This window comes from Callorhinus ursinus, unplaced genomic scaffold, assembly GCF_003265705.2.
Source record: "Callorhinus ursinus isolate GAN/ISIS: 27379988/994484 unplaced genomic scaffold, GSC_fseal_2.0 scaffold27, whole genome shotgun sequence".
In the NCBI taxonomy this organism is placed as follows: domain Eukaryota; kingdom Metazoa; phylum Chordata; class Mammalia; order Carnivora; family Otariidae; genus Callorhinus; species Callorhinus ursinus.
Genome location: NW_027397089.1, coordinates 11,677,033 through 11,700,150, shown reverse-complemented (window position 1 = coordinate 11,700,150; position 23,118 = coordinate 11,677,033). Strand labels below are relative to the sequence as shown.

The 23,118-nt window shown below is 39.9% G+C and overlaps 1 protein-coding gene across 1 annotated transcript in view; it reads left to right on the top strand.

Moving 5' to 3' along the window:
- The first annotated feature begins 9,324 nt into the window (after window positions 1–9,324).
- ETNK1 (ethanolamine kinase 1) overlaps window positions 9,325–23,118 on the top strand; it is a 67,343-nt gene continuing 53,549 nt past the window's right edge. Inside the window, exon 1 of the mRNA XM_025879726.2 lies at window positions 9,325–9,745. Within this exon, the coding sequence (XP_025735511.1) occupies window positions 9,590–9,745 (156 nt within the window). The 5' untranslated portion in view covers window positions 9,325–9,589. The remainder of the gene's footprint in view (window positions 9,746–23,118) is intronic.

Sequence of the window (23,118 nt, the reverse complement as noted above, 5' to 3'; positions counted from 1 at the left end):
GAAGCAGGCTTCCCGCCGAGCAGGGAGCCCGATGTGGGGCTCGATCCCAGGACCCCGGGACCATGACCTGAGCCGAAGGCAGTCGCTTAACCAACTGAGCCACCCAGGCGCCCCTTAAATCTTCTTGATATCACTGTTATTATTACTGTTTTGCAGATAAGGAAACTGAGGATCAAGAAGATTAAATAAGTTTCTCAAATTCTATAGCAGGATGTCTAACTACAAATCTCAAATCCTTTTAAACTCCTTAGTTACCTCTCTAATCTCTGTGTAATATGCTTTAAAGAGCTAGAAAGCAAAACTATGTCCTTTGGACAAGATAGAGTAAAATCTGAAGCTGCAGTTAGTGGTTCTTACTTGTGTGTTTTTCATATGTGGTGATTATACAGGTAGTAGATATTAGCCTTTTGTAATTTGTGTGTACACAGAGTTGCTCTGAAATCCTTACCTACAACTATCAAAATATTGTTTTAAACACTCTTTATGGGATATGGAGTAGGCATAAGAGGAGAGATATTAAATGTTTAACTTAGGAATTGATGTTAAACTAATTAGGTACATCTGGGAAAGTGGAATGGTAGTAAAACAATATAGAGTGATTATTCAAATCAGTATACCTTAGGAGTCTGAAAAAGTTGTTTTGTTTTTTTTTTTGAAGATCTTATTTATTTATTTGTCAGAGAGAGAGAGAGAGAGAGAGAGAAAACGCACAAGCAGGGGGAACGGCAGGCAGAGGGAGAAGCAGGCTCCCCTCTGAACAAGGAACCTGATGTGGGACTCAATCCCAGGACCCTGGGATAATGACCTGAGTCGAAGGCAGACACTTAACCGACTGAGCCACCCAGGCGTCCCTGAAAAAATTGTTTTAAACTGTAATGCAGAACATATTTATTCTATTACCTATTTTATCAACTGACAAATTATTATTAAGTGCCTATTAAATGCCAATCATCAGCTAAATCCTAGGAAAAAATGGATTTAAAAAGAAAACACAGGATTTAAGTAGGCTAAATATCTGTTCTTTTATGTGTAAGGTGATGTTTTTGCCACTGATTTATAGAATTAAAGTATTGATCAATACTTGTGAACTTTTAATTAATAACATTTGAAGAACAATAATAAGGACTGCTAAACCCACTTCATCAAATTCTATGAAAAATATAATCTCAATATTATTTTTAAATTAGTCTGCTTTCCCCATTGATTTAAAATATTACCTTGATTGCATACTAACTACCTATGTATACTTGTTTTTTTCTCTTTCTCTTCTTTTTTCTTTTGATCTATTCATTCCTGTGTCAGCCTCACAATTTTTTTTAAAGATTTTATTTATTTATTTGAGAGAGAGAGAATGAGAGATAGAGAGCACGAAAGGGAAGAGGGTCAGAGGGAGAAGCAGACTCCCCGCCGAGCAGGGAGCCCGATGCGGGACTCGATCCCGGGATTCCGGGATCATGACCCGAGCCGAAGGCAGTCGCCCCAACCAACTGAGCCACCCAGGCACCCTCAGCCTCACAATTTATGGCTTTATGAAATGATTGAACATTTGGTAAGGTGCATCCCCTTTCATTACTCCTATAAAGATTTTTTTAAACAAATCGTCTTTTATTTCATTTTTCAAAGATTTTATTTATTTTGAGAGAGAGAGAGAGAGAGCACGAAGGAGGGGAAGGGTCAGAGGGAGAGGGAGAAGCAAACTCCCTGCTGAGCAGGGAGCCTGATGGGGGGCTCGATCCCAGGACCCTGAGATCATAACCAGAGCCAAAGGCAGATGCTCAACTGAGCCACCCAGGTGCCCCTATTTTATTTTTTTAAAGTAATCTCTCTGCCCAACATGGGGCTCAAACTCACAACCCCAAGATCAAGAGTCACAGGCTCTAACAGCTGAGCCAGCTAAGTGCCTCACCACCATACGGATTTTTAAAAGTTTTTCCTCTTATATATTTTAAATGGTTAAAAAAATTTTTTTTAAAGGTTTTACTTATTTGTCAGAGAGAGAGAGCACAAGCAAGGGAACACTAGACAGAGGGAGAAGCAGGATCCCTGCTGAGCAAGGAGCCCAATGCGGGGCTGGATCCCAGGACCCTGGGATCATGACCCAAGCCGAAGTCAGATGCCCAACCGACTGAGCCACCCAGGCGTCCCTAGATGGTTAAAATTAAAATGAAAATTTCTCTGTTCAATTAAATCCATAATTGTAATTTACAATATGCAAGACACTGCCTTGAGACCATGGAAGATGATGTAAAGACGAAAAGGATACAATTCTTGCTCTCAAGGACTTCATCTATTATGTGAAATAATGGAGTAATAATCTAATTCTAGGAATATGAAAGACAGGCAAGCTAGAACAAGCACCAATAGACATATTTTATAGAGTTAAATATTAATTAGCTCTTATAACTGAGCACACACATAAGTAGCACAGCCTTTCTCAGATGTTTAATGTGGCTGTTGTAGTTTTATACATGGCCAGACCCCTTAGGCTGTCTTAAAGTTGTGAAGTGCAGAACAGGTACAGCCTCATTTTTATATAGCATCTCTGAAAACCTAAGCATTTAGAAGCTCTTCCTTTTTCATTCTGGTGATGGAATAGAACAGAGTATTCATGTCTTTTACATTTTTTAAAAAGTTCATTTATTTAAATTTTTTAAAAAGATTTTATTTATTTGACACAGAGAGAGAGAGAGTACAAGCAGGGGGAGCGGCATGCAGAGGGAGAAGAAGACTCCCGCTGAGCAGGGAGCCTGATGCGGGGCTCGATCCCAGGACCCTGAGATCATGACCTGAGCTGAAGGCAGACGCTTACCCGACTGAGCCACCCAGGCGCCCCTGCAAATTCTTTATGATATTACTCTGGTAACTAAAGTTAACTCCACCGTAATTAAAAAAATTATGACCAGAGCCTCTGGAATTATATTCAATGATCCTTTCATTCCCTCATACAAAATGCTCATTATTTAACAAGTTATAAACATTTTACTAGTCTTTTATGTGTAGCACAATCTTTATGACTTACATCTACAATGTGGGTGGCATATGGCAGAATTTTTGTTAGGTGTTCTAAAAGATGTATAAAAGAGAGAAGTAAATTTGGACTAGGAAAATCCAGATAGGCTTTATAAGGATAGAAAATTTTTCCCTTCATCCATTCTGTGGTTCTTTGGCTGGTCTAAATTAAATTGATATAAATCAGATTAACAGAAGAAAAACAAACAAAATTATGTATATGGGAGCCCTATAAAGATAGGGAGACTCAAAGGACAGTCTGGTAATCGAGGCTCATGTAACATCCTGAGCTAAGAAAAGGGATAGTGGTTTGGGAATACAAAGGGGAGGAAGGCCATTCATAGGAAGTCAGAAGAAATGTTTGGAAAACAAAGCTTGCCCTGCTATGCAGGTAAGTTTCTTAGGGAAAAAGGTACCTCTGGAATAGCTTTTTATCCAGTACAGGCCCCCTTTCCAATGTAAATTTAGGCAGTTGAGGGGGAGGTAAAGAGCTTTTCCTGAATCTGCTGGGTTTTGATTGCCTTTAGCTCAAAATAATTCTCATGCCAAAGTGACATATTTTGAGATGGTAAATTCTGCTCCCCTTCAGCTTCATGAACATGATTGCTGGACAGGTAAGCTCTGAAGAATGAGTGGGAGATAAGTAGGTACTGGAGACCCCAATGTCATGCTAAATACAGGAAGGGGATTAAAACATGTCAGACATTTTATATGGATGTTATATTTTCATAACTATCTTCAATACTCTAGACCTGTTGCAAAGTGCTGGGCAGATTTAATGATACCCTGCAGCAAAGAATTTGTTCCAAAGCCAGAGATAATGAATGGGCTGGCCTGTGGTCTAGGAAGTAATCAGGTAGAACAGCTCAACATAATCAGAGTACTCTATGGGGATGAGAAAATATAACCCTTGACTGAGGGCTATTCTTATGTAAGATTGGCAGAATTTCAGGAGCTAACTAGGTGGGCTTAAGCATTTATTTATTTTTATTGTTTTATTTTTAAATATTTTATTTATTTCTTTGACAGAGAGAGAGACAGAGAGAAGGGAACACAAGCAAGAGGAGTGGGAGAGGGAGAAGCAGGCTTCCCGTTGAGCAGGGAGCCCGATGTGGGGCTCAGTCCCAGGACCCTGGAACCATGACCTGAGCCAAAGTCAGACGTCCAACAATGACTGAGCCACCCAGGCATCCCAGCCTAAGCATTTATTTATTGAGTACCTTTTATGTTCTAGGCACTATTTCAGGCAGTGTGGCAATAGACGAGATAGACTGTGGCTTTGCTGTCCTGGGGGTAACATTGTAGTACAAAAGATAAATTCTAAAAAAGTAAATTTGTTGATTTCAAGATAACTTACATGGTGTTAAGTGACACCTAAAAAATAAAACAGCTTGGGGTGTGCCTGGGTGGCTCAGTTGTTTAAGTGTCTGACTTCAGCTCAGGTCACGATCTCAGGGTCCTGGGATCCAGCCCTGCTCAGCAGGGAGTCTGCTTCTCCCTCTCCCTCTGCCCCTCCCCCCCACTCATTCACGACACATACACTTTCTCAAATAAATAAAATCTTAAGAAAAAAAAAAAGAACTTGTTGTGATAAAGGAAGCAATGGGAAGACCTCCTGGGAACAATTTTTGGGTAAGATCTGAATGTTAGGGACATACATGGAGAAAAACCAGTAGGCAGAAATCACAAGGAAGCAAAAACAGATTAGAAGCAAAATAGAGGGGTGCTTGGGTGGCTCAGTCGTTAAGTGTCTGCCTTCGGCTCAGGTCATGATCCCAGGGTCCTGGGATCGAGCCCTGCATCGAGCCCTGCATCGAGCCCTGCAACAAGCCCTACATAGGTGTCCCTGCTCGGCAGGAAGCCTGCTTCTCCCTCTCCCACTCCCCCTGCTTGTGTTCCCTCTCTTGCTGTGTCTCTGTCTGTGAAATAAATAAATAAAATCTTAAAAAAAAAGAAGCAAAATAGAGATAAAAACAGGTGAAAAGAGAAGAGACAGAGAAGCCAATTGTTTGCAAACTAACCAGAGGTGCTGTTGGATTCCAAGAGCCACTGCTTGATTTCTGACTTCTAGCACCACTGTTATGCATAAATACATGCATATATTCCACCTGCCATCTTTATTTTGTTGTAGGATATTCTTTTTTTTTTTTTAAAGATTTTATTTATTTATTTGACAGAGACACAGCAAGAGAGGGAACACAAGCAGGGGGAGTGGAAGAGGGAGAAGCAGTCTTCCTGATGAGCAGGGAGCCCGATGTGGGGCTCTATCCCCGGACCCTAGGATCATGACCTGAGCCAAAGGCAGACACTGAATGACTGAGCCACCCAGGCGCCCCACTGTGGGATATTCCTTATCTATCTATCTATCTATCTATCTATCTATCTATCTATCTATCATCTATCTTCAATCATTTCCCTAATGAAGGATAGCTAGGTTGTTGAGAGTTTTAGCTATTTTGAACAATACTGCAGTATACATTCTTGCACACTTTCTCATGTATATGTGTGGGACTTTTGTATGTATCTGGAATCGGAAATTTGTGAGTGGTAAAGAATACCTACCTATCTTCAACTTTAATATTGCAATATTGCTCTCCAAAGTTTTTTTCCAATAAATTTACTTTCCCATCAATAATGTACAATTGGAAAGAAAATAATAATGTAAATTGGCATTATAGGAATTCAATTTTTTCTAATCTAATGGATATAAAATGGTATCTCATTATTGTTTTAATTTGCATTACTTTGATTATTTTCCTAAGCTTATTGGCTATTTGGATTTCATCTTCCGAGAATTGATATTCTTTGCCCATTTTTCTATTGAGTGGTTTGGTTTTCTTATTAGTGGTGTTCTGAATTAATAGTTCTTTTTTGATCATATTACATAGGCAATTATATTATAAAAAACTTATCAGTCCTGTGGTGCCTGGGTGGCTCAGTCAGTTAAGTTTCTTATTCTTGATTTCAGCTCAGGTCTTTTTTTTTTTTAAGATTTATTTATTTGAGAGAGAGAAAGAGGGAGGAAGAGAGAGCACTTAGGGAGCAGGGCAGAAGGAGAGGGGGAGAAAGAATCTTAAGCAGGTTCAACATGGGTCTCAATCTCATGACCCTGAGATCATGATCTGAGCTGAAATTTAGAGTCTGACGCTTAACCGAATGAGCCACCCAGGTGCCCCCTCCTTTGCCCATTTTGAAAAATTTTTTCCCCTATTGTTAAGAGTTCTTTATATACTTTGGACACAAGTCTCTTATCAGATAAGTGTTTCGCAAATATTTTCTCCCAGTCATGTGGTTTGACTTTTCATTTTCTTAACTGTTTTTCACAGAGCAAAAGTTCTTAATTTTAATGAAGTCCAACTCACTAATTTTTCTTTCATGGATTATGCTTTTGATGTTGTATCTAAACCCAAGGTCACTTAGATTTTCTCCTATGTTTTGTCTTAAGAATTTTATAGTTTTGTTTTACATTTAGGTCTATAATCCATTTTGAGTTAACTCTCAGAAAGATATCAAGTCTATGTCTAGATTCCTCTTTTCTTGTGTATGGACACCAAATCCTTCCAGCACCATTTATTGAAAAAATTATCCTTTCTCCAAGAATTGCCTTATGCTCCTTTTTCAAAGATCAGTTAACTATATTTATGTGAATATATTTCTGCACTATCATGTTCCATTAATTTGTCTATTCTTTGCTAATACTTCACTGTCTTGATCACTGTAGCTTTATAGTAAGTCTTGAAGTTGGGTAGCGTCTGTCTTATGACTTTGTTCTTCTTCAGTATTTCATTGACTAATCTGGGTCCTTTTCCTTTCCATATAAACTTTACAATCAGTTTGTCAATATGCACAAAAATAACTTGTTGGGATTTGCATTGGAACTGCATCGAATATATAGATCAAGTTGATAAGAATGGACATTTCTTATATATATACTTTAAAGATTTATGTATTTATTTTAGAGAGAGAGAATGGGTGCTCTTATGTTTGCATGAGCTGCGGCAGAGGAAGAGGGAGGAGAGGAGCAGACCCCCCACTGAGTGTAGAGCCTGACATAGGGCTCAATCCCACACCCCCAAAATCATGACCTGAACCTAAATCAAGGGTGGGACATTCAACCGGCTGAGCCACCCAGGCACCACTCTTATATAAAGTTTTGTTTATAACATTAAGGTTTTTAATCTTCCAGAATTAATTTTTTTAAAAGATTTAATTTATTTATTTACAGAGAGAGACAGAGAGAGGGGGAACACAAGCAGGGGGAGTGGGAGAGGGAGAAGCAGGCTTCCCGCAGAGCAGGGAGCCTGATGTGGGGCTCGATCCCAGGACCCTGGGATCATGACCTGAGCTGAAGGCAGATGCTTAACGACTGAGCCAACAGGCGCCCCCAGAATTAATTTTTATACATAATCTGGAGGGATAAGTTTTCCCTCATCTGAATGGCAATTGAATGGCAATTATTCCAGTAATAGTTATTGACTAGCCCATCTTTTCCTAACTTTTAATGCCACCTCATATATGTGTAGGTCTTTTTCTGGAAATTTTATTGGGTACTACTGGTCTATTTGCCCATTCCTAAACTGTTACATAATAAATCCTAGCAGAAGGGGTTCTCCCAACTTATTCTGCAACCCTCCTTCCACCACAAATTATAGCAGCTTTTCTTGGACCTTAAGTTTTGGTATGAGTTTTAATGTCATTTTAACACATTCTGTGAAAAACCCTGTTGAGATTTTAATTATTAATACATTATAGTTATTGATTAGTTCAGTGAAAACTGAGATCTTTGTATGTATCTTTTCTTGTTTATGAAAAGATTTGTCCATTAATATAATTTTATCCATTAAGGCCTTGCACATCTTTTGTTAGTTTTATTCTTAGGTACCTAATAGTTGTTTTTTTTTTTCCTGTTAACAGATGCTTCCTTAAAATTACAAACTTGTGCAGTTCTCAAAATAATTTAAGATTTAATTGTTAAGTAATCACTACACCCTACAAGGGGATCAAACTCACAACCCCGAGATCAAGAGTCGCATGCTCTATTGACTCAGCCAGGTGCCCCTCAAAATAATTTTTTAATAATTTGCTATTATTTTATAATTCAAAATATATTTCTAAAATTCCTGAAATGTCAACTCTTTTAGTATAAGATACATATAAATTGTACAAAAATACAAGAGATACTATCTGAAATGTGAAAGTATTAGTATATTATTTCTCTCCAAATTGGAAGGATTGTGTAATGTTTTTTATAGTACGTGATTTAAAAAAAAAAAACCAAAGTCTAGAAAATGTTGATTCAAGTCCCTTGCTGTATTTTTTTTTTTTAAAGATTTTATTTATTTATTCATGAGAGAGAGAGAGAGAGGCAGAGGGAGAAGCAGGCTCCCAAGGAGCAGGGAGCCCGATGCAGGACTCGATCCCAGGACCCTGGGATCATGACCTGAGCCGAAGGCAGACGCTTAACCATCTGAGCCACCCAGGCGCCCTCCCTTGCTGTATTTTAACACTATATTTTGTTTCTCTGCTTTTTAAAAAAATTTTATTTATTTTTTTATGTTTTTAAAGGTTGTATTTATTTGAGAGACAGAGCGAGAGAGAGCATGAGCAGAGAGAGGGGCCGAGGGAGAGGGAAAAGCTGACTCCTTCCTGAGTGGGGACTCCAACTCGGGGCTGGATCCTAGGACCCTGAGATCATAACCTGAGCCGAAGGCAGTCGCTTAACCAACTGAGCCACCCAGGCGCCCGAAATAAATAATCTCAAAAAAAAAAAAAATTCTCAGTATGGTCAAACATTTGGCCTTAAAAATAAATCTTGAAGTCCTGTCGTTGTTTTACACAAATATCTCAAATTTGCCCCAAATACCATGATCTCAGTATACAATTGATGGGAATTTAGTTGCCCAACCAACTGTGCGGTCAACAGTAGAGAGCAGCTCTGCGACCAGGGCGATCCACTTAATCCCCCTTGCCCATACTCAGGCCAAATTCAGAGACTTTTCCGGGGGTTATTTCAGGGCATGCCCCTCGCTTCCCTGAAAAACTCAGCCGGAACTCAAACCCAGCCCCCCAAACGCTCCTGATCAGCTGAGCTAAAGCTTCACAGCCTTTCGGGTCTTGTCAGAAATCAGGCTCATGCCCGAGGAGGAGCCTGCCTTTTCGGACTAGTAGCAAACCTGGCTGAGTGTTTTATGACTAAAAAACCGAGCTCACAGCAGCAGGCCCATTGTGCTTGAGGTTAGAATGTCGTCTTCAGCCTCTGACGCAGACCGAGGCCCCGCCCTGCGCATGACGCCAGCGTCAGGCCAGTCCCGGCATGCTCCGCGGTCGCTGGCGGTGGAGCGCAGAGGAGCGGAATTTTTCCCGTGAACATCCTCTGCTCAGTTCAGCTGCTGTCCAGACCCGGGTCGGCTAAAGTGCCGCGTCCAGCCATTCTCCTACCGCTCGCCCGTCAGTTTGAGTGCCCCTAGCCCTCCTGCGAGGGCGCCCCGGGACGGAAGGATCCACCAGCCTGTCGGCGCCCGCCGTTCTCGTGGTCGCCGTCGCCGTCGTCGTGGTGGTAGTCTCTGCCGTCGCCTGGGCCATGGCCAATTACATCCACGTTCCGCACGGCTCCCCGGAGGTGCCCAAGTTGGACGTCACGGTTCAGGATCAGGAGGAGCAGCGCTGCCGGGAGGGGGCCCTCAGCCTCCTGCAACACCTGCGGCCGCACTGGGACCCTCAGGAGGTGACCCTGCAGGTAACGCCCACATCTCAGCACGGGGTCTCTCACAGCTCAGACTGGGCCCTGAGTTGGGGGTGGTTCTCACAATCTCTTCAGTTCCCTGATGATCGGGGAGAACCAACGGGAACGTCTTCTTCCTCAGTCCTTTGGGAAGTGACCGTGCGTTTCCTCCATCAAACCTACGAAGGTCACTCCCCCTTCCTTCACAAATGCTTATTGAGGTTGTCCTTAGGGCAAATTTTCTTTCTGGAAGCAGCTACGTAAGTGACGCACCCATTCACACCGGGAAAATTCCTGTTGATAGTTGCCCCTCCTCCCACTCCCCTGTCCCTACTAACTGCAAAAGGAGCCTTTTCCATTCCCCTTGCCAGGGGTCCTCTTCAGTCGTCCCTAGGTACCTTCTTTCCTTCCACAGATAATGCAGTAATTAATCCTTCTGATCTTTTCCTTTCCCTTCCCGCCCCTCCCCCTCCCCGGCGGTTTACTCCCATTGATGTCTCACCCTGCGTTTTATCTTCTCAAATTCTCGGATTGGCGAGTACTCGATTTCAAAGTAATAACCATGGTCATGCATTACTCGATTGATTTCTTAGGTAGCACTACACATATTTTATTTGAATCGATATTTCTGAATTTTTTTAGTCGTGTTAGTAAAATTAACCATATTTGATCTTAGATCGATCAGTGTGCCATTGTATTCATAGAACAAAAATTGGGAGAAAAAAATCCTTAGGGATCTAGGTGTTTTCTAAAAACTTATTTCTAAGTTATGATTTAGTATGTATGACATTTGAGTATTTTAACTTTTAGAGGTTCAGGATATACGGCAGTGAACCTCCATTTTCCTTGCATACACAAAATAGTTAATAATTTTGAAGGCTGAGATATTTGGTGTTTGTTTCAAATCTGAGCAATAATGTAAGAAGTAGCTCAATTATCTGCTTTATTGTGTTGACTATTCAGCAGTGTTATTGACTTAACAGTATCTCAGATTCTAAAGTAGTCACCTATACAAAGATGAATAAAACATGAATGGTGCTCTAGGGCTCAGAACAGTTCCTGACACTTGGGCTTTCAGAAGTGTTAGTTTCAGTTCTTGTTGCCTAGAAGAGTTTTGAGCATATTGAAAGGACCCATATGTTTTGGGATAGAAAATTGTTAGACAAAAATTTTGAAATTTTAAGGGAGTGTTAGCTAACTAAACAGGACATAGTCAATTCAGAATGATTTTCATGTGTAATTTAAAAAAATTAGTATGCTAAGAAAGTTAAATTAATTGAAACTTCCAGAATCGAAACTTCCAAATTGAAACTCTGAACTTCTTTAGTTTATTATTCATTACCTCTTACTACAGAAGAGTTTTATATTTATTAAAATGATTTATATTCTGGCAGTCAATTATAAACTAAATAGGTATTAATTAAAGGCAGTGCTGCTTCTTGGGAAACTTTGGTGCTGGCAGACTATGCTACTTTTTAAGTAGAGACTTTAAAATTTGAAGCTTTGAAAACTGGTGTTTCCACTGATGATGTATTTGTCTGTAGAACAGTAATAATAGCTACGCTCAGGTACCAATATGCCAGGTTGTGAGTTAGGTCATGTATAGATTTTATCATTTCATTCTACAAATAAGTGTATTAGGTAGATACTTTTTTTCTTTATTAAGGTGAAACTCAGTGAAATAAAGCCAGGGTATAGGTAAAAAAGGGACAAATGTGGTTACATCAAACTTTTTGATTATCAGAAAGTACTTGGGATTGAGTCTACCTTTTATCTATGCAGCAACTTTTTTTTATTATGTTAATCACCATACATTACATCATTAGTTTTTGATGTAGTGGTCCTTGATTCATTGTTTGCGTATAACACCCAGTGCTCCATTCAATACGTTCCCTCTTTAATACCCATCACCAGGCTAACCCATCCCCCCACCACCCTCAGAACCCTCGGTTTGTTTCTCAGAGTCCATAATCTCTCATGGTTCGTCTCCCCCTCCGATTTGCCCCCCTTCATTCTTCCCCTCCTATGCATCAACTTTTGACTTTAAGGCCTTTGGCCTCCTAATCCAAACTAACTACTTATTTGTCAGTGAAGGTAAATACTACCACTTATTTTGCTGTAAGGATGATTATGAGTTAGAAATATAATCCTTCCCTGTGCAAACAATGCTTTTGATCCAGAAGCTGAGACAGCTGTTATTCTGAATTGGTGGTCATTCATTGGTGGTTTCTCACCTTGAGAAAATCTGACTCCCATATTCTGTCATTCCAAACTCTTCTTTTTTTTTTTTTTTAAAGATTTTAATTATTCATAAGAGACAGAGAGAGAGAGAGAGAGGCAGAGGGAGAAGCAGGCTCCCCACTGAGCAGGGAGCCTGATGCGGGACTCGATCCCAGGACCCTGGGATCATGACCTGAGCCGAGGGCAGACGCTTAACCATCTGAGCCACCCAGGCACCCCCAAACTCTTTTTTATGATGCTTCACGATTTCTTTAGTAAATCTCAATGGGAATATTTCTTTTGAGATTTGCTTTTATTTCCTTTGAAGTATAAAGAAAACAGTCATACTTAACACTTCAGAAGGGGAAGTATGTATCATGTATTCAACAGATTAATACTGGTATATAGCCCATTTTTTTCAAAGAAAATTTTTTCTAAAATTTTTATGTAATTAAAATATGCTTCTAATATACCTTAGAAGCTTAGTCTAGTAATACTTATTTTACCTGGCTACTACGTCTGAGCTGAACTATTCGGAACATACTGGTAAATCCAGAAGCAAGCAAAAAAGACTTTGATGCAGTCAAAATGATACAGGGCCCAAAACTTATAGACACATGGACTGCTATATCTCTTTTTACGTGGGATTTCGACAAGTTAATTTTTTGGTTTTCCTATTCACACAAGATTGAAAAAATAAAGTATAAAAGGGGTGGTAAGCTTTTTGGAGTGTACCCTACTTAGAGTAGGCAGAGTAAATCAGAAGCAACTGTACCAGTCACAGTGCTTTTTATTTCATAATATTTTATTGAAATTCCCAGTCTAATAGGGAAGATAAAACAATCACAACATAGTGTTTTTGGAATGAAAATTCATATTCATGTGCAAAGACTACAGAAGAACATTTAAGAAGCATACTGGTTTTTTTTCTGCTGTACTACAAGTTTTTCATGTTTTTGCATGCATAGTTTTAATTATTTTTTAAGCATACATATACTGTCTTGGAAACCAGTATTTGTGTTTGGTTGTGTAGCTGCATAGCAGATTTCCTATCCCCTTTTCTTTACTTAGCTATGTTGGAGATAGTCGCTAAAATACCCTATTAGAAAACCTATAATCCCTCTTATTTTAATATTGATATTTGATATTTCGTATAATATTTATTTTTTAAAAAAAGATTTCATTTATTTATTTGACAGCGAGTGCGCACACACACAAGCGGGGAGAGGGAGAAGCAGGCTCCTTGAGGAGCCCGGAGCCCGATGCGGGGCTTGATCCCAGGACCCGGAGATCATGACTAGAGCTAAAGGGAGAGGTTCAACCAACTGAGCCACCCAGGCGCCCCTTTAATAATATTTTTAAATTTTTTAAAGATTTTATTTATTTGACAGAGAGAGACACAGCAAGAGAGGGAACACAGGCAGGGGGAGTGGGAGAGGGAGAAGCAGGCTCCCCGCAGAGCAGGGAGCCTGATGTGGGGCTCGATCCCAGGACCCTGGGATCATGACCTGAGTCGAAGGCAGTTGCTTAATGACTGAGCCACCCAGGCACCCCTATTTTATTATTTTTATTTTTATTTTTTAAGATTTTATTTGTCAGAGAGCGCACAAGCAGAGGGAGCAGTAGAGGGCGGTAGAAGGAGAAGCAGGCTACCCGCCGAGCAGGGAGCCCGATGTGGAACTCGATCACAGGACCCCGGGATCATGACCTGAGGCGAAGGCAGATGCTTAACCTACTGAGCCACCCAGGCGTCCCCCCTTTAATAATATTTTAAATGAAGAATCAAAACCAAAATATATATAGTTCTTTTAAACTATGTCTCCTTTAGTGTTCTAACTTAATAATCCCCCCCTTTTTTAAAAGGATAGTTGACACACAATGTTACCTTAGTTTCAGGTGGGTTTTTTTATTTTTATTTTTATTTTTTTTTAAGATTTTATTTATTTACTTGAGAGAGAGAGAGAGAGAGCATATGAGAGGGGGGAGGGTCAGAGGGAGAAGGTCTGCTTCTCTGACCTCTCAGCTCCCCGCTGAGCAGGGAGCCTGGTGCGGGACTCGATCCTGGGACTCCAGGATCATGACCTGAGCCGAAGGCAGTAGCTTAACCAACTGAGCCACCCAGGCGCCCTTTTTTTTTTTTTTTTTTTAAGATTTTTTTTATTTATTTATTTGACAGAGACACGAGAGAGGGAACACAGGGGGCATGGGAGAGGGAGAAGCAGGCTTCCCGCAGAGCAGGGAGCCCAATGCGGGGCTCGATCCCAGGACTCTGGGATCATGACCTGAGCCGAAGGCAGACGCTTAATGACTGAGCCACCCAGGTGCCCCCAGGTGGGTTTTTTTTTTTTTCCTGTTTTTAAAAAGATGAGTTTGGGGGTGCCTGGGTGGCTCAGTAGGTTGAGCGTCTGACTCTTGATTTCAGCTTGGGTCATGATTTCCGGCTCCAGGCTACACTTCGTGTGGAGTCTGCTTGAGATACTCTCTCTCCCTCTCCCTCTGCAGGCACCCCCCCCCCCCCCTTGTGCCCAATAGTTCCCAAAAAAAAAAAAAAAATTAAAAAAAAAAAAACAGAGTTTGTTCTTTAAGTGATAGAAATCTCTGAAAAGTCTTAGGTAGATTTAAGTAACGTATTAAGTGTGCCAGAAGGACATGATATTTATAAGAATCTTGAATCCAGTAGATAAATCTAAGAGGTCATAGTTTTTTATTCAACATAACTTTTAATATCAGCATTTAGGTCCAGTTTTCCATTTTCAGTGTTTTATAATAATAAAGTATTTGGTGGGTGGTAGGCCCTAAGACTTTGTTGAATATAGCTAAGAGAGATGTATGATGTTTGATAGGCTCCTATCAAAGATGTATATATATATATACATATATATAAATGTATATTTTTAAATAGTCTCTATACCCAGCGGGGGGCTTGAACTCATGACCTTGACAGCAAGAGTTGACACTACCAACAGCGAGGCTCCCCAAGGATGTAATAAGCTCCCATGTCTTTTATTAAGATGTGACTAAAAGGGGCGCCTGGGTGGCTCAGTTGTTAAGCATCTGCCTTCAGCTCAGGTCATGATCTCAGGGTCCTCAGATCGAGCCCCACATTGGGCTCCCTGCTCCGTGGGAAGCCTGCTTCTCCCTCTCCTACTCCCCCTGCTTGTGTTCTTGCTCTTGCTATCTCTCTCTCTGTCAGATAAATAAAATGTTGAAAAAAAATGTGACTAAAAAGAAGCCTCACATGCTAGTTCATTTTCAGGTATTAATGGCTGTGTGACTTGGACTAAACAAACAACTTGACCTCTCTTTGGGGCCTCAGCATAATGTGGTGGAAAGAGGATGGTTTTTGAATCCTGATACCACCTATTTGTAACCTTTGGCAAGTTTTAAATCTCTGTGAAATGGGATTATTATCTACTTTGGAAAATAGTAGACTAGCAGAAAATAATAGAATTTTACTATAATATTACTCTAATATTGCTTTACTACTAATGGTAATTTTACTACAGCACCAGTTTTTACTACTTTACTACTAATAGTAGAATATCCTGAGAAATGAAATACATAAAGTTATGCATAGTATTTTTAATACTACATGCCTCCAACTCTTTCCCTTCCATCTCCCTCAGCAACCCCCCCCATTTGTAAGTGGAATAATTGATCTGAAACAATTGTAATCTCCTAAAATTCAGTAATTCTGACATATGTATGTGTGTGTGTGTATGTGTATATATATATATATTAAAAGATTTATTTATTTATTTTAGAGAGGGAGAGCAAGAGTGTGGGCAGGTGAGGAGGGGGCAGAGGAGAGGGAGAGAGAGAGAGAGAAGCCAACTCTCAATGAGCAAAGAGCCCAGTGCCGGGCTCAACGTCATGCTCTGAGACCATGACCTGCGCCAAAATCAAGGGCCTGATACTTAACTGACTGAGCCACCCCGGTGCCCCCTGGTATATATTTTTTATAGCAGGCATGATGCTAATTTTAAGCAGCATTCTTTTGTACAATTAACTATGACAGAAGGTAGGCATGGGAAAATATAGGAGGGGAGGCTTCATTGAGGAGGAGATACCTGAACTGAGCTTTGAAGGAAAGATATGGTCACATGGAATGGGGAAGCATTTCTGGGCATGAAAGCTACTTTCACAAAGCTATACTCTGAGGGAAAAGAAACACAGCTAGACCATGAGTATTTTGGGCAGAATGGAGTGTGAACAAGAAAAGAAGTGGGACTGAGTTTTGAGAAAGGGAGTTGTTAGATGTGAAGTTTTTGTGCAGGAGGTGGTACTTTATTATCTAGGATATATTGGGAAGCCAGTTAATATTTTTAGGCAGGTGAGTTATATTGTGTATTATTTAGAGCAGTGGCAGGCTGTATTGAAGGCAGCAATAGTTGAATGAGATGTTTTGAATTGGGGAATAAGTGATCGCTTAGGACATTGGTTTTGAAACTGGTGGTTACCCCACACTAATTGGATGTCAAATCAGTATACTGGGTTGAAACCACTACAGTTTATTTATTTATAAACTGTATGTATATATATATATATATATATATATATACACACACACACCACATGAGAGGGGGGAGGGTCAGAGGGAGAAGCAGACTCCCCACTGAGCAGGGAGCCCGATGCGGGACTCGATCCTGGGACTCCAGGATCATGACCTGAGCCGAAGGCAGTCGATTAACCAACTGAGCCACCCAGGCGCTCACCACTACAGTTTAAAAAGATGAGTTAAAAGTGATAGGATAGATCATAGAGTCTTGCAAATAATAAGGTAAGGACTGCTTGGTGAAGCTTGTTTTAGTTTCATATGAAAGTATGTACTAAATTAGATAAAGGTATATTTTTGTCTGAGTATCACATAAAAAATGTTTGAGAAAGACTTAACCTAGGAGAGCCTGTTAACATTAGTACACAAGAGGTGCTGTCACCCAAATTAGGACAGTGGCCTGGGAGATGAAAATAAAGCACGGATTTGACATTTCAGAAAATAAATATGCAGGAGTTAATGGCTTGCAGGTGAGGGAAAAGGGAAGTTTAAGAGTTTTTTTCTTCTGTGGGTGACAAAGATGGGGAAGTAATGGTAGACCTAAATTTAAGGAATCAGGTTATTTCTCATGATTTTGTCTTCTCAGGAGTTGCTCTTTGATAGAACAGATTGGCCATAAATACATTTTTATCACCCTTTTAAAAATCGTGAGATACAACAAAGATACAGGAAAATGCATGAAACATACGTTTTTTTGTAGAACAAATACTGTGTAACCCAAACCCTGGGAAAGAAAATATTATCAGCAACCCAGAATATCACCGTTTTTCCTTCCTGGTCCTAATCTCTCCTTCCCTCTAGTGGTAGTCACAATAGCAGTTTTTTTTTTTTTTTTTAAACAGTATTTTGAAATAGTCATTTCTTTGCAAGTCAGTATTATGAGAAAATAATATATTAAGTGTATGAATTTCCTTTTACGAGGGACATGAACATGAAATAATTTAGTTTTACTAAAAAGATATATTACAATATTGAAACTTTGACTAGGAAGAAAAACCATTTACTATCCATATTTTATTTAAAAAATCAACTGTTTTTTTGTTATCTTCTACTTTTCATACATATCATACCATATGTACAATTTTGTATTCCTTTTTTTCATGCTGCCTTTCACTTTCGCATGATGTTGGTATGTTATTGACTTTAATGTTTGATAGCTATAAATATAGTATTTGGTCATGTTAAACATCATGTGAGTTAATTATTAAAATGAAGTTTAAAAATTCTGAAGAGTATAAAGTAGAAAATTAGAAAGGTTCATATCCTATCTAAGCCTGTTGACTTTGTTTAAAAAACATAACATATGTTCTTAATAAAATACTTAAAACAGATACAAGGCTATAAGATGAAAAATAAAAAGTTTAACTCCCTCAACTTCCAAGTCATTCATTCTCCCCACAGTAATTAGGTGAGCAGTTTTTGAACTTCTAAAAAATTAGCAGATTGTGGATTTGTTAGGGCACATACCTACCTTTGTTAATAAATATCAGTAAATAGGGTGCCTGGGTGGCTCAGTTGGTTAAGCGACTGCCTTCGGCTCAGGTTATGATCCTGGGGTCCTGGGATCGAGTCCCACATTGGGTTCCTCCTGCTCTGTGGGGAGCCTCCTTCTCTCTTCCTCTGCCTGCCACTCCCCCTGCTGTGCTCTCTCTCTCTCTCTGTCAAATAAATAAATAAAATCTTAAAAAAATAAATATCAGTAAATATAAATATATTCCTTTTGTATACACAACAATGCATTCTGTATGTTGCATTTTAAAATAATATATCTTAGACATCCTTCTATGTCATAAGTATAGGTAGTCTGCCCCATATTTTTGCCCCATATTTTTTTTTTTAGGATTTTATTTATTTGGAGAGAGAGAGAGAGAGCATGAGTGGGGAGGAGGGGCAGAGGGAGAGGGCGAAGCAGACTCCCCGCTTAGCAGGAAGCCCCACGTGGGGCTCCATCCCAGGACCCTGAGAGCATGACCTGAACTGAAGGCAGACGCTTAACCGACTGAGCCACCCAGGCGCCCCTACCCACATATTTTTTTAAGCATTTATTTATTTGAGAGAGAGAGCGAGCATGAGTGTGAAGCATATGCATGCTTGCACAGGTGGGGGGAGGGGCAGAGGGAGAGGGAGAATCTCAAGCAGACTCCCTGCTGGACATGGAGCCTGATGTGGGGCTCGACCTCACCCTGAGATCATGACCTGAGTGGAAACCAAGAGTTGGAGGCTCAACTGCCTGAGCCAGGTGCCCCTGCCCATATTTTTTAAACAACATTGTTTTTATTTTTATTTATTTTATTTTTATTTTTTGCATATTAAAAACAGTATTGCGTGAACTGCTTTTATGTGTATATTTTGGATAACTTTTCTAAATATGTCCTCAGAGTAAATTTTTTTTTAATTTATTTAAGTAATCTCTACACCCGATGTGGGGCTTGAACTCACAGTCCTGAGATCAAGAGTCACATGCTCCTCTGACTGAAACTTCCAGGCACCCCTAAACTTTATTAGTGGAATTATAAGGTTAAAAACTGTGCCAGTTAGGGTCATTCAGAGAAACAGAACTTCATATATATATGCTGTCTGGGCTTTATTTCAAAGAATTGGCTCATACCAGTTGTCGAGGCTAAGTCTGAATTGTAGGGCAGGATAATAGGCTAGAAACTTAGGCAGGAGTTGATGCTGTAGTCTTTTTTTTTTTTAATATTTTATTTATTTATTTGACAGAGAGAGAGTGAGAGCACAAGCCGGGAGACAGAGGGAGAAGGAGAAGCAGGCTCCCTGCTCATGGGACTCGATCCCAGGACCCTGGGATCATGACCTGAGCCTAAGGCAGCCGCTTAACCAACTGAGCCACTCAGGCGCCCCAATGCTGTAGTCTTTTTTTTTTTGTTGTTGTTTGAAGATTTATTTATTTGAGAGCGAGAGAGCCCATGTGTGTGTACAAGTTAGGGGAGGGGTAGAGGGAGAGAATCTTCAAGCAGACTCTCTGCTGAGCGTGGAGTCCTAGTGCAAGGCTCAACCCCACCACCCATGAGACTGTGACCTGAGCTAAAACCAAGAGTCAGATGCTTAATCGACTGAATCACCCAGATGCCCAATGCTGTAGTCTTAAGGCAGAATTTCTTCAGGGACACTTAAAACTTGTTTTATTTTTACATTCCTTAAAGATTGGATGAGGCCCACCCATGTAACTGATTGTAGATGTTAAGTGCTTCTACAAAATACTTCACAGCTGCATCTAAATTAGTGTTTGAGTAACTGGGTATTATAGCCAATCCAAGTTTACACATAAAACTATCAGGCTGTTTCTCACTTTAATATTGCTAAACTGTCATGAGAGTTGTGTTAATATATATACTCCTCAACACAGTGTTGGAGAGTACGTTTTCCTTATACCTTGTCCAATCCCTGATACCAAATTTAAACATTTCTGCCAGTGGGATACATGAAAATGGTATTGTTTATTATATTCCTTTTAATTTTGTTATTTTGGAAGATGATGGAATCCAATGGTTTCTTCTACAAAACAGTTAACTGATAAGTATTAATTTCCACCTTTCTAGACTTTTTACTTTGTTTAGTAATCATCTTAATTGAAGCTTGTCTTTACTATTTTATTGGCCAGAGAGAGTTTATTCATTTAAATTCAGTAATTATCATCCTAGACCATAAATACATGTCAAAACAAGTTCCCTGCTTGGTATCTTAAGTCATCCTTAGGACTAAAGAAATTTCACAGTGGCTAAATAAAGTTTAATATTTTTATCATCTCAGGGTTTGTAGTTGCAGGACAGTGCCACATACTGAAAGAAGGTATTGGATTAGTGTTTTGGGGGTCTTAAGATGACCTTCAAGTTTATTGATACCAGTTTAACTTCTGTGTCATTAAAGCTATAAACTCTTTTTGCCCACCAGGTATTCTGTATTGCTGTAAATAGCATCTGTGGCAGGTTTGGGCAATTCTGTAAGTTCCCAATTGATATGGTCATAAGTCCAGACTGAAGGGTAAATTTATGTGTCTTCTGTTTTACAATAGTAAATAAGGGAAGCATTCCTATAAAACATAATCTGTTCAGTAATGCATTCTGGCAGAGGAGACAAAACCACCTCATATAATATCTGTTCCAAGACTCTAATTTGCATCCAAACTTTCCCATCAATAGTAGCCTCCCCATATCTCCAGTTCTAACTGTTGCTCCTTTTAGAGTCCCTCACATAGGTGTTAGATTCAGTGCGTTGGGCTTCCATATCAAGGAATCTCAAAAAAGTTTCTTCTCTCTAACTCTAGGCCATTTTACCCACATATTTCCATTGGTCTTGGATCCCTGGCTACTGAGGTAGATCCTACCATCAGTCATTTTTCATCTTGATTAATTCCCACATTGGTGGCACATTTTTTTTTTAAAGATTTTATTTATTTGAGAGAGAGAATGAGAGAGAGCACAAGAGGGTGGAGGGTCAGAGGGAGAAGCAGAATCCCTGCTGAACAGGGAGCCTGATACAGGACTTGATCCTGGGACTCCAGGATCATGACCTGAACCGAAGGCAGTTGCTTAACCAACTGAGCCACCCAGGCGCCCCGGTGGCACATTCTTAATATCATCTTTGTATTTTCTTCATGTTCTGGTTTTTTAAGGTCTCCCAAACTAGAGTAAATAGAGTGGATTTGTTAGGGGCCCTTCAATGCTGGGAGACTGGTAGCAGCTCCTGTCTGTCAGTCTCTGATAAATCTCTGATAATAATGTTAGAAACTTTTGCTTCAACCTCATCAGGATCTGTTTTTTTTTATTTTTATTTTTTTTAAGATTTTATTTATTTGAGAGAGAGAATGAGATAGAGAGAGAGCATGAGAGGGGGGAGGGTCAGAGGGAGGAGCAGACTCCCCGCTGAGCAGGGAGCCCGATGCGGGACTCGATCCCGGGACTCCAGGATCATGACCTGAGCCGAAGGCAGTTGCTTAACCAACTGAGCCACCCACGTGCCCCATCAGTATCTGTTTTATTTATCTGCTTTTTCAATAACCACTAAAAACTTCCATTCAACTGGGAAGTAGATTTGCCATCTCCTTATCTTTTCCACTTGCTAGTGAACCATTCTAATTTTCTTGGTATTATTCCTGAGACTCATGATGGTGAGCTTGAGACAGCAAATCTGATCCAATATTCTGAATAGTTTCTTGTGTTGGTAATAGTAAAGTTACAGGGGGACTCATGTAGTAGGAGTCATCTTTTTTTTTTTTAAGATTTTATTTATTTATTCATGAGAGACAGAGAGAGAGAGGCAGAGGCAGAGGGAGAAGCAGGCTCCCTGCAGAGCAGGGAGCCCCATGCAGGACTCGATCCCAGGACCCTGGTATCATGACCTGAGCCGAAGGCAGACACTTAACTGACTGAGCTACCCAGGCGTCCCAGTAGGAGTAATCTTTATCACACAGTATTCACCATGACCTGGGGCTGGGACATATTAAATGGTTGAAAATCTTGGTCACTATAAAGCAGGTCTAGTGTGGCCTGCATGATAGCATATCAGCTACTTCACTTTGCATGCAAAAAACAGGACAGTTCCCCTCTTCAGGATAAACAAACTTTCTAGCCACTTTCATTCATTGTACCAGACTATAGCACTCTTGTTTGGGTTAGTCACTGCCATTAAGGACTGTCAGTAGTGAGCTGTGGGTCCTGCATTAATGCAAACATGTCATGGTCTTCAAACCATAGACTGCTTCTTAACCATTCTTATGGGCCATACTAATACAGGTTTTTTAGGGAGCTAGCTTGAGCCACTAAATGAGACAACTTTTACGCTATATCCCCTGGTTTTAGTAGTTTCCTGATTTTTTTTTTCTCCTTGCCACCTGAGTCATTTTGGTAAGCAGCTGTAAATCTACTTGTTCAGTGTGATTTTTCTCTTTTTGTGTTGGTTTTGAGGTTAGCAGCTTGATGTTGCATTGGACGAGTTGGAATCTGGGTCTGTGTAACGTCACAGTCTGCCCTAAGTGTCTTTAGCTTTCTGTTCTAGGTACTATGCTAACAATAGCCAGGGAATTGTGCATTTAGCCGGTTTCTCATTTTGCATTTTATTGTGGATTCAGTGACTAAACTCCTGGGTTTAGATCTGTCATTGCTAGGTTTCATTTACTTTTACCTCCTGTAACAGATGGCAACATGCCTGCTGTTTAATACTCCGGGTAATTTGGCAAATACCTAGCATCAGGGATTTATCATCTCTAACCCCTTCTTTATTTTTTTCCCCAAATAATGCTTTAGCAATATTACAGTGAATCTAGGATCATGTTAGTGAACTTGAGGGTGGGTCTTGATATCCTTGAAACAGATTAAGCGTCATGATACCAGCTTTTTATAAACTGTTCTGCCATTGTGTAACTTTGGATAAGGAAGGGAACTTATCTAGGCCATAGTGTTCTCATTCTACAAATTGGTCATTTCCAGGGTATTTTACAATCAGTCTGTGCACAAACAAACATTTATTGAATATGTCTATGTTCTAGGCTGTTGTTTCTCAACCCTTTTAATAATTACTCTCTAAACAGAAAGCTTAAATTAATTAAAAATTTTATTGATTTCTACCGAACAGAAATTATGTACCAAAGAATAGG